The sequence below is a fragment of the Sminthopsis crassicaudata genome, chromosome 6, assembly GCF_048593235.1.
Source record: "Sminthopsis crassicaudata isolate SCR6 chromosome 6, ASM4859323v1, whole genome shotgun sequence".
In the NCBI taxonomy this organism is placed as follows: domain Eukaryota; kingdom Metazoa; phylum Chordata; class Mammalia; order Dasyuromorphia; family Dasyuridae; genus Sminthopsis; species Sminthopsis crassicaudata.
Window position 1 is genome coordinate 207,390,492 of NC_133622.1, and position 12,500 is coordinate 207,402,991.

Genomic DNA, 12,500 nt, shown 5'->3' on the forward strand with positions numbered 1-12,500 from the left:
AAAAATGCAGGAAGTATTCCCAGCTGTTCTGTGTCCCCACAGGACAAAGCAAAAGGAAATCAGTTGTAGCCTGAGTGGGAATAAAAAAATCAGGGTGCAGGTGAAAAATTCTGAAGGATAGAATCAGAACTTGATCCTTGATTCAGTGTGGGATCTGAGGAGGAGTCCCAGGTGGTTCTGAAGTTTCCCACCTAGTTGCCGGGAAGGAATGATGACATCAGCAGCTGTGGGGAAGGAGAGGAGGAGGAGCAGGTCTTTGTGGGAGGAGGGTGAGGTCAGTTTGGGGCCCATGGAGAACTTATGGCCAAAGTGCTGCACACTAGACTGAGTGACAATGAAATCACCCTCCCCTGCAAGTCTTTTAAAAAAGGATTCATTGTCCTCCCGGATCATTTGTTTGGGACCATCTGGGCAGCCGTCTGGAAAGGTTTGGGGAGAGCCCCTGGAACAGAGAAAAGTGCCCTTCTGGGTCAGCTGGGGGTCCTCTCTTGGCCCGAGATGCTGGGGAATGGTTACAAGCAGAGTGAGCTCTCTGCTTTTTCCATCACTCATTGCAGAAGGGCAGAGGGCGGTCTGAAGACAAGGGGGACAGGGAATGAACTTCACAGATCCCACAGAACTCTTCTGACTAACAGCTGGAAGACATAAAAACCTTTAAAAACTCTTTGTATCTGAGTGCAGGAGCATATTTATGTCTCTCTGTGAGTGTCCTCCTATGCATGTGTGCATGTCAACACCTGTGCTCTACACATATGTCAGTGTACATATCTGCGAGACTGGAGTGGGGGGATTCTCGGGGCCAGAGGTGAGGAGTATGGGAAAGCAAACTGAATTTGGAGTCGGAGTATCTGGCTTCCTTACTGTGTGCCCTGGGTCTCAGTTTTCTCATTTGTAAAATGGGGAGCTTTGTAAAAAGATGCATGTTAGGGTTGCTTCCAGTTCTAAATCAGGGGTGCTAGAGTACAATTCTCCTCAAATTCTGTAGCAATGAACCCGGAAACACCCCAATTTTTGTTTTTTTATATTTCTTGTAAATAGACATTAAAATGATCATTTGAGAAAATTTTACTACAAAGGTTCTGTCAGAGTGTTAAGTAGAAGAATCCCCCCTCCCCCATAGAATAGTTTGAGCTCCCCCCGTTGGAATTCATTTCCCCAGATTTCGGCCCATTTTTGGAGAGCCATTTGGGCTTTCAGTTATATTGTTGCTTTGCTAATGAGACCTAAAGTGCTGTAAGGAGAGTCCTTTTCAATTATATAATCAGTTTAACTTAAAAACTCCTTGATGTACCACCCTTGGATAGGGGGAGAATGTTTCCAATAGTTGTATTTGCTTCTGATCTATTCATACTTTTTTTTTAATATCTCAGATTTGCACATGACACAAAACTCATGTGTTGTTAAAGGTGGGGAGGGGCAGCTAGGTGGCGCAGTGGATAGAAAACTGGCCCTGAAGTCAGGAGGACCGGAGTTTAAATTTGGTCTCAGACACTTAACACTTCCTAGCTGTGTGACCCTGGGCAAGTCACTTAACCCCAACTGCCTCAGGGGAAAAAAAAAAAGATTGGGATCTGAAAGGTCTTAGCAGGCTGGAAGTTTTAGGAGAAGGGAAGAAAACAAGCATTTATTAAGCACTTACTGCATGCCAATCATTGCACTAAGCACTTTACAAATGTTATCTCATTCAGTTCTCACAAAATCCCTATGAAGGAAGCCCTGTAATGATCCCTATTTATAGCTGATAAAACTAAGGCAGACAGAAACTCACTTGCTCCAGATCACACACCTAGGAAGTATTTTAACTCAGATCTTCCTTACTCCTGGCCCAGAATCATAACTATTACAGGCTGTCAATTTTTAGCTCAGTATAAGCCAGAACTTCCTGGTAATCAGAGTTCTACTCTGGAATGGGTGGACTCAGAGAGAGTGAGTTCCTTGTCACTGGCGGTATTTAAGCAGATGCTGAATGGTGATTGATTGGGGGTGTAGGATTCCCATTCAGGGATCAGGCTGTCCAAATCTGTGCTTCATCGCTAGCTAACCTTTAGCTTGGTAGAACTCTATGAGTAGCTTTGGAAACAAATTGTTTTCCAAAGAAGATAGATGTGGATTTCATCCTGTGATTGCATTGAATTGTCCATATTTAGAAGAGGTGAGAGGAGACCCTTTGTTGACAGATAATAATTATTATTATTATAATTATAATTATAATAATAGATGACATTTGTAGAGTACTTTCTATGTGCCAGGTACTTTACACTTATTATTTCCTTTGATCTTCACAACAACCCTGGGAAGTAGATGCTATTGCAATCTCCATTTTACAGATGAGGAAACTGAGGCAGAGAGTGAAGTGATTTGCCCAAAGTCACACAGCTAATAAGTGTTCATATCTGAACTCAGATCTTCCTAGTTCCAGACATTGTTTCACCTAGCAGGGCAGAGGGGAAAGGGAAAAAGTGGGGTTCCCTGTCAGAAAATTCTTAACATCTGTATCCAAACCATAGGGGACAGAGTTTCATTTTTTTTTCTGCTTGCTGAAATCAGCATTAAGTGAAAGAACTCTTTGCTTAGATACTAAATGACTTCTCTTTTCCAATCTTGCCACAGCTCTGCAACGGGCCCATAGCCTCCAGCATCCAGCTTCAAACAAACACCAAAACTGGAGAAGAAAATTCCAATCCAGTAAGTTATTCTCTGACACCCGGTGTGGCGGCAACTTTCTGTTCATTCTTCGAGACCAGCTGCCTCATTTCCCATCCCCTTCCTCTCCTCAGAGACTGAGGACAGAAGGAAGGGGCTGGGGGTGGGTTGGGAGGTTGATTTTCTTTGTGTCTGTGCAAGGCCAGATGGGGAATCAAACCTGCCCTGGCTCTGGAAACATCCCCTCTTCACTTGCTATTCCCCCACCCCCATGTATCCTTCAAAGAAAATCACTGCATTGGGACGGCATCCTTGGGGATGGAGGGAAATAAGGGCAGGGGTGATGTGATAGTTTCATGTAAGTTTATGCAAATTGTATGGAAATGAGCAGAATCCGGACTCCTTTAAACATATTATGTTTTACATGGATAGTACATACAACCAAACTTCTTTAGACATTCAAATTGATTTATTTCAATGCAAAAACATAATTCTTCAGTGCTTCTTTCTAAGACTCAATTCCTCATTGGCCTTCTTTTAAAAAAACAGACTTAGCTAAATTCAAATCAGCAAGCATTTATTAGACATCTACTATGTGATGGGTGAAAGATAAGAGAGAGACAGAGACAGAGATAGAAAGAGAGACAGAGACAGAAACAGAGAACCAGAGACAGAGAGGGAGAGAGAGACAGAGAAAACACAGAGACACAGAGAGAAAGGGATAAAAAGAGAGAGACAGAGAGACACAGAGACAGAGATGGAGAGACAGAGAATTATTACCCTCAAGGAATTTGTATTTTACTAAATCGGTGCAACATGTATACATAAACGTTATTTTAAGAGATATAAAAATAAATACCAAATTTGGGGGGAGGGCAGAATTAGCAACTGGGGCATTAGGAAAACAGACCGAGCTACCCAACTTACTTCCTGGTATAAAGTAGAGGGAAGGTGGTACCTCAGAGGCCAGCAATGTTTTCTGGAGACGCCCCAGTTTCCCCATTTATAGAGGTTTAGTGACCTCCAAGATCCAATCTGTGAGCCGAAATTCCTAAGTCTACCTCCTAGGGGCAGTCTGGCCTCCTCATTACCTGGAGGAGAGTTAGGTTAGAACAGAAATGACATAATCGAGATTACCACAGGACTCTTTCCACCCTCCATACTCCACCAAAAAAACAAAGGAGAAAATCCCTAAGGAGCAAAATTGTTTTTTTCTTCCATCCCAACTCCCTGAGTTGTTCATGGAAGCAGGAGGGAGGAGGCAGGGCGGGAGGGATGAGTCACACAGCACTGTCAGCAGTGACCCCCTTCCCACACCAGCCTTCGAGGGTCACTAGTCACACAGACCCCCCTCTCTCTCTCCAAGTGTTTGACACCCACTTGTGTTCTGACTTTTCCACCCACTCCAGCCTGAGAACCTGAGCCAGAACAAATGGCAACTGTTGTCCCAAAGTGAGACTGGGCGGCAGACCAGCCGAGAGGGGACGGCCCCATCCTGCCCTTTAGGCTTCCTGGAGCTCAGTGGCCAGAGCAGTTGCTCAGTGGGACTGGGGTACCAGCATTTTGTGTTGGTGAGGCCCCGCCTCATCCTCCTAAGAGTGCTTTGGGATGTAAAATAAATGTTTCATGTTGAGAATCAGAAATCTGAAAGGATTCTTAAATATCTACATCTTTCATAAATAAAGAATAGAAATTCAAAGAGATGACAAAGTCATAGAGGCAATCTGTGACAGTGTCAGAACTAGAACCCAAACTCCTGCCTCCCAGGTTGGTGGGTTTTTTTAATCAAAAAAGTTTCATTAATGCCTTTTTTATATTATTACATCTCAACAACCCATTTTCTTGCAACAAATTCCTGCATTTAAAGAAATTCAAAGAGACGACAAAATCATACAGGCAGTCTGTGACAATGTCAGGACTAGGACTAGGCCTTCTGCCTCCTAATTTGATTTTTTTAATCAAAAATTTTCATTAATGCCTTTTTATATTACTATCACATCTCAACAACCCATTTTCTTGTAACAAATTCCTGCATTTAAACAAAACAAAGCAACCCACCAATCACATCTAAAAATGTATTCCCCATTCCCTACTACCATGTTAGTTAGAAATGAGAGGCACGTTAGAATTCTCAATCTCTGTTGTTCTTTATACCATTCTGACTAAAGTAAATAAAAATTAAGATTGTAAAGAAATGAGACCCAGAGGAATGGTCATATAGTCACTCAGATAGTGAATAGTTTTCTGACTTCAAATTTAGTCTACTCTTCCATCCCTACTACACTCATTGAGATCTCTTCACAATCTAAAATCCTATACTCCTATGATCAGTAGAGAGTAAGCTTCTTGAGGGCAGGGGCCTTCACTTTTATATTTGTATATGCACATAGATATTTAATAAATCTTTGCTGATTGATCCATCTATAAAATGGGAGCAATATTAAAGTAATTCACAGAATTGTGGGTAAAAGAAGCGGGAGCAAATGTTACTTGTCTTATGAAGAGGTGCAATGACTTGAATTTCAGAACAGAAGAGACAAAGATATTTTTTTAACTAATTCAGAAAAGCATCAGTTTAATCTTAAGAGAAAAATCTCACATGACCTACTCCAAGTGCAACATGTCCCGGGACTTCAGAGGCACCTGAAGAGTTACTGTTATTCAGTGGAACTAGGAGGAGCCTTTCTGTGGGGATGTTTGCTCTCTATGATCTGAGTTACCATCTTGGGACGGTGCTATAGAGCAGTCAGATGGAGTAAGGGTTGAGTATAGGTCAGAAGAGACAGGATGCGGGTTTAGACTTCAAGTATGTGTGTGGGAGGCAAGGAGACAGACAGGCAGACACAGATGGTCTGGGACTCTCAAGTTGCCATACAATGGTCAAGCAGTAGGTGTCTTTAACCTTCCAGAAGGAAACAGAGCAGCTGCTCCGTGATATAAACAATCATAGGATTGTAAATTTAATTCTGGAAAGTCCGGCTTCTCTCATTTTACAGATAAGAAAACTGACACTCAGGGTTGTAGGTGACCCAGTCGCCAAGCTTGGATTGAAATTCAGGTCGTCTGATCCCAAATCGAAACCTTGATGTACAAGATGGGGTCGGCATCGTTGGGTGCTTTATAAACATTTGTTAATTGATGAATCATTCAATAACGTGGGATAATGCTTACACAGAACAGGACAGAAGTAGGGCAGGACATTAATCAGGGCTTTGTTAACTTAAGTTCCTAAAAAGAAAGACAAAGAGATTGCCATCTTGCCCTAGGGATCCCAATATATAATTTTACCAGTTTTTTTGTTTTTTGTTTTTTTGCTGAGACACTTGGGGTTAAGTGACTTGCCCAGGGTCACAAAGCTAAGAAGTGTTAAGTGTCTCAGGCCAGATTTGAACCCAGGTCCTCCTGGCTTCAGGGCTGGTGCTCTATCCACTGCACTATTTGGCTGCTCCCAACATATATTTTTAAAAAAGATCTGGAGGATTTGGTAGACTTAAAGCTTAATAACTTTTATGAACATTATCTTTTATTAAAGTTTTTTTATTTTTCAAAACATATGCATAGATAATTCTTTGACATTAACCCTTGCAAAACCTTGTGTTCCTATTCCCCCCCCCCGCCTTCTCCCATCCCTCCTCTAGATGGCAAGTAATCCAACATATGTTAAACATGGTAGAAATATATTTACCATTATTCTTTAATTTAAAATTTGTACTACAAAGATCCAGAGGATTTAGTAGACCTTAAGCTTAATAACATTTATCAAGTCAATAGTGTGAAAAGTCAACCCAATCAATTAGTAAACATAATTTCTACTCTGTATCTTTCTGAGTTCAAATCTGGCCTCAGACACGAATTGTATGATCCTGGACAAGTCACTTAGTCCTGTTTGCCTCAGTTTCCTTATCTATAAAATGACCTGAAGAAGGAAATGGCAAGCTATTCTAGTATCTTTGCCAAGAAAACCCCAAAAAAGATCATGAAAAGTTAAACTGAAAAACAACTGAGCAGCAAATGGCCAGGCGCTGTATTAAGCAATGGGGATACAAAAAAAGAGGCAAAAGACAGTTCCTATCCCAAATGAGCTAACAATCTAATAGCCCCAAAGCTATTAGTAGGCTGTACTAAGAGAGAAGGAGAAGGGAGTAGGGAAATTCAGGCAATATAAAAACAAAACTTATCTATATCTATAGATAGATAGATAGATAAATAGATAGATAGATAGATAGATAGATAGATAGATAGATAGATATCTAGATAGATTTTTTTTTAAAAGAAAGACAAGTAGCACATAGAGGGAGGTACAATACTCTATTGTACTCTACCTCAGTCAGAACCTATCTGAAGAATGGGACTCAGTTCTGAGCATCAGGTTTTAGGAGGGATACTGACAAATTGAGACATTCAGAGGAGGATGGTGGGACATTTCTAGTTAATGTTACATGAGGATGGGTTGGAGTTAGCAGGGCTGGGGCTAGCAGGCTTCAGACACTGGCAGGGTTGTCATGTGGAGCAAAAAATTAGGTGGTTGTTAAAATTAGGCTCCACAAGGCAGAACTTACAGGGGAGAAAATTTGGGTCCCAAGATCAGGGAAAGACTTCCTAATGACTAGCACTGCCCCAAAGTGAAACGGTCTGCCTTGGGGGACAGGTATGGCGAGTTCTCCTTAAATTGAGTTTTTTCCCAAAGATGTGATGACCTCTAATTTGTTAAAGGCACTTGGAGAGGGGGAGGGATTCTTGATCTAGTAGGGAGTTAGGTCATTAAAGTTACTTCTGGTCATTTAGTCTATGAAATGACATGTAATAATGGTTTGGGGGTGGCTGGATGGCAGAATGGATAGAACACCAGCTTGAAGGACTTGAGTTCAAATTTGAACACTTAATATTTCCTAGCTGTGTGACCCTGGGCAAGTCACTTAGCCCCAACTGCCCCAACCTTTTTAGCAAAAAAAAAAAAAAAAAAAAGATAATGGTTTTTGATTTCCCTCTAAGATGCAGCTGGGGAGATATTCCATGAGAAAGCCTGTGGATGTAGTCCCACTGGGCATGGGAGTCAGCCAGGAAAAGAGGAAGGGAGGAAGATGGAGAGCCGGGAAGGGAGGAGCCAAAAGTTGAAGGCTCCTCCACCCAGGTCAGCTTTGGGAGCCCAGAGAATGGGCTCTGGCCGGTCAGTCTGGGGCTTTGGAGGAGCTGCCTGGAGCTCTGAGAGAGGCCTCCAGAGGGAGCTCCAAGGCTTCAGGAAGATGTTCCCAATGGCTCCAACAGGGACAGCTTTGGGAAGCTGGAGCTGCCTTGGAAAGTTGGCTTAGGGCAGGGAGGCAGGGCTTGGCTTCCTCTGGAGAAGGAGGATGGGAGGAGAAGGGAGGGCTGGGCCAGAGCGGGCCAAGGACAGGGCAGCTCCTTCTGGGTCATGTACCAAGTCATCAGAGAACCTGCTGAAGACTGGGACTGATCCCATGACCAGTGGGGACCCCGGGGCAGAGGGAGGGGCATTGGAGACAGGGAGGAGGGCAGGGACCCCTAGATTGTGGGGGAGGGTGTGGCCACAGAAATGGATGGGATCAAGAGCAGTTGTCTACAGTGGTGGAAAAAAAATCCAAAAAAGTCTTAAGGCTCAGAAAGGGAACATTTCATCTATCAAGCAGGACAGATAATGGACATTTGAGGGACCCCCTTTGGGAACTGACAGGAGGAGGCTTGGTCTGCTTACCAGAGGAACTTTTGTCCACAGCACTGGCCCATTATTCCTAGAGATGCAGCCCCTTCAGGGTGACAAGTCATTACCCACCTCAGTTTTCCTCATTTGTCAAATGGGCCCAACATTCTCACTGGATAAAGCTAAAGGAAGTCATGTCATAAATGTAAAGTATTTTAGAAAAGTGAGCTTCATTCGTTCAATAAGCATTTTTGTAATGCACAGACACTGTAAAGTGCCAGAGACATAGAGATAAAAACGAAAGTCTCTGCCCTTCCTCCTCTAAAAATTTATTGAGGTAGAAGGAATACCACACAATGCTTAGATATGGGTATATAAGCTATATGAAAAGTACAGAATAGATAAATGCATATGTATGTATGGTATAAATAAATAAATATATACCCATACATATAAATATATAAATACATATACAGGGGGAGAGAGAGACAGAGAAAAAAGAAGGAAGAGGAGAAGGATGAATAAAGAAAGATAAAAGAAGATAAAAATATAGGGACTAGCCAGTGCGGGGAGCATCCTAAAGTGATTGAGAATAGGATGGCTTCTCTACCCAGTGGAGACTTTGCTGAATAACCCATTCCCACAGAGCATAATGTAGGGGAGAGGGTGAACTTGAAGTCAAAAAGCCTGGACCGAAGTCTGGCTGACACATACTAATTGGCTTTTCCATCTCTGATACTCAGTTTCCCTGTTTGTAAAAAGAGATTTGGAATTAGATGACCTCTGCCCTGGCTTGATTCTCTGCCTGTCTGTGAAACTTTGATGGGATGAGGGGAGGAGATATGGGGACAGTGACTGGAAGATGGGGGAGAGGGACAGGGAAATGGGGAAGGGGGAAGATGATGTCCCTACAGATTAGAGGGCTTAGATCTTATTAAGGGAGTGGTTGAAGCAACTGTCAAAGAGAGAACCACAGAAAATGGACTTAAAATTGACTAAGCATCAGTGGCTAGGTTGTCAGCCCTGGAGTCAGGACACCTAAATTTAAACCCCATCTCTGATATTTACTAGGTTGGTGACTTTGAATAAAGTTATTTTAACCTCATTCTGCCTTGTTTTCCTCATCTATAAAATGGGGGTTTTAAAAAACACTCCCCCTCGAAAGACAAACAGACAATCTGGGACGGAAGTTAGGCACAGAGAAGGTTGTGGGAACTGAGTGTGGATCACAACATAGCATTCTCACTCTTCTTGATGTTCTCTTGCATTTTGTTTTCTTTCTCATTTTTTTTCCTTTTTGATCTGATTTTTCTTGTGTATTAAGATAACTGTACAAATATGTATAGAAGAATTGCACATGTTAAACATATATTGGAATACTTGCTATCTAGGGGACAGGGTGGGAGGAAGGAAGGAAAAAAAATTGAAATACAAGGTTTTGCAAGGGTGAAGGCTGAAAATTATCCATGCATATATTTTGAAAATAAAAAGTTTTAATTTTAAAAAATAAATATAAGCTCCTCGAGACCAAAAACGGTCTGATTTTCATATTTATATCCCTAGCATTTAGCTTGGTGCTTGGTGCAGAGTAAACCCCAAATAAATGCTTTTTATTTAATCATTCATTTCTTTCCAGCTTTAAATCGTGTCCGCCTGTGACTCGTGCCAGAAGTGGAATGCTTGAACCCTAATTTCTGACCCTCATGTATGACTCCTTTCACTCCCCTCACTCACCATCCTCCTGTGTTAAGATGCCTCCTGAAGCAGAGACAGGAGGATGGGCTGTGGAAGGGGGTCCCTGACAGAGGCTTCTGGGAGTTGGACTCTTACCTGATATTTCCTCCTTGGGGAGAGTAGAGAAGGCAAGCAGAGACGGCAGCCCTAGTATTGTCAAGAGTCTTCCCTGTGGGAGAAGAAGGAGGGTGGAAAGAGAGGAGGAGGAGGGCCCTGGCAAGTGCCTGGGGCTGTAGGCAGGAAGAGCAATAACAATTGATTCATAAATCTTAGTGTGCGGGAGGAATAGGTCCAATTGCCTTTTTAGGTCAGAACACATTCAAAGGCAGACTGGGCAGGAGGCCTGGGTGGAGTGGGTGGCCAGCCTCCACTCCCACAGCTGTTGGGGAGACCAGGAGAAGGTGGGCAGGAGGAGACTCCCCAAGAGAGGGGGCCTGCAGTGCCTTGTACCAGGCCACAGTCTTCTTACCCACCTTCCAGCCTCTTCCCTCTCCCATCATTGGGAATGCTGTAAGACAATTGCAGAAAAAGACTGAAATCACCTGGGATTTGCCCCCACCGTCCCCAGTCAAAAAGTGGACAACCTTCCTCTATAGGATTCACATGTGTGCATCTCATATATAGGGCAGATAATGGGCTACTTCTTTGAGTGAGAGAGAATGGAATGAGTGTGGAATAGACATACAAGCCTGTAAGCCAGAGAAAATGAACAAGGGAGGGAGGGTGCCCTAGAGAATGAGGGAGATTAGATGTTTGGGAGAAAATGACTGGGAGATGAATGGGGAAGAATGAGAGAGAAAAAATAAGTGAGGAAAAGTGTGTGTGTGTGTGTGTGTGTGTGTGTGTGTGTGTGTGTGAGAGAGAGAGAGAGAGAGAGAGAGAGAGAGAGAGAGAGAGAGAGAGAGAGAGAGAGAGAGAGAGAGAGAGTGAGAATGTGTGTGTGAAAGACAGACAGAGATGGAGATAGATACAGAGAAAGATACACACACACAGGGAGAGAAAGAGATAAAAGAGAAAGAGATAGAGACACAGTGTAACAGATAATGAGACAGAGCAAGTGAGATAGGGGAAGATGGTGAGAGAAAAATAACAAGAAAAATGTGTGTGAGAGAAAGACAGACGCAGAGAGAGACAGAGACACACACAGACAGAGATGGGGGGAGATAGAGACACAGAGAATGAGACAGAGAGAAAGTGAGACAGGGAGAGGGAGATAGTGAGAGAAAAAAAAATATATATATATATGTGTGAGAGAGAGGCACACACAGAGACAGACAGGGGAGAAAGAGATAGGGAGATCCACAGTGTGACACAAATAATGAGACAGAAAGGAAGTGAGACCGGGAGAGGGATAGAGAAAGACAGGAAGGGAGGGAGAGAAAGAGAGGCACAGAGAGGAGGATGGGGAGGAAGAGAAGGAAACAGAGACACAGAAACAGAGAGAATGCTCATTCAACTGAGTGCCTGGGAAGGGGGGGAAGTGAGGGAGAGAACACAAACTAATGAGACTACGGGTATGAAGCAACTGTCATTCAGGTCATTTAAAATTCCCTAATGACTAAATTAATGACAAATTAACTTCCTCTTTGTGCTGCTTTTGAATGATAGTTTCCATTAGGAGTCCTGCCTCTTCCCAGTTCTGGGGCAGCAGCCCTGGCTTACTGGGCTAATCCTGTGGGAACAACCCCTCCCCTAGGCGGTCAGCCCCTTCCCCCTCCCCCCTGCTTGGACTAGGGCTCTGCCTCCCCCCTCCCCTTCTCTCTCTCCTCTATCCCATCATTGTGTTCATTTTCACACTCCCTGTTCTCCCATAGACCTTCTGCTTAGGTTGGACTGGCAGCAAACAAACACCTTCAACCTGTGGTTACATCGCTTTTTGTCTATGTTCCCTGCATTCTGGGAAAGATATTATTTCAACATCTTGTCAAAAGACATAAACTACCCCCTCAATCCTAACAAATCCACTGACTTATTTTTTTCTTTGTTATATTTATGTTGATAAGACGTTTAATCAAACCTTCCAGATTCTACCGTTCATTCTCATTATAGAAATTCAGAATATAACAGACTTCAGGAGACTGGCATAATATCCAGGACTACCTGGGTCCTTGATCCCCACAACTCTCTGAGCCATTGGGATGCAGGGGTCCTTTGTGCCTGATACCCAGCTTGGGCCCTGCCACTGTCCATTCCTCCCCCCTCTTTCCTCTCCCTTTCTTGGGGATAAACTCTTAACTCTCGTTTATTTTTTAGTAGAGCTATTCTAACACACACCGTTCTTTCCTATACAGATCTGACATCACTGAATGGTAAGAAGTCCATACTATCTTCCAAGGACCCATATTCTTCCTCAGCTTCGGGTTCTGGGAATCCTTCTGGTGATGTGCCCCTGCCTCAGGTATGACCACCGAGATATTTATGTGATATCCATTCTTTGCCTTCCATTGCTGTCCAGGCAGAGTCAACA

The 12,500-nt window shown here is 43.2% G+C and overlaps 1 protein-coding gene across 6 annotated transcripts in view; it reads left to right on the forward strand.

Annotated features, from left to right (window-relative positions):
* Window positions 1-12,500, forward strand: part of MICAL2 (microtubule associated monooxygenase, calponin and LIM domain containing 2) — a 304,056-nt gene that overhangs the window by 229,257 nt on the left and 62,299 nt on the right. For all 6 annotated transcript variants that reach the window (XM_074274667.1, XM_074274658.1, XM_074274660.1 and 3 more), the window contains 2 exons: window positions 2,611-2,685; window positions 12,325-12,431. In XM_074274667.1, coding sequence (XP_074130768.1) covers window positions 2,611-2,685; window positions 12,325-12,431 — 182 coding nt within the window. The remainder of the gene's footprint in view (window positions 1-2,610; window positions 2,686-12,324; window positions 12,432-12,500) is intronic.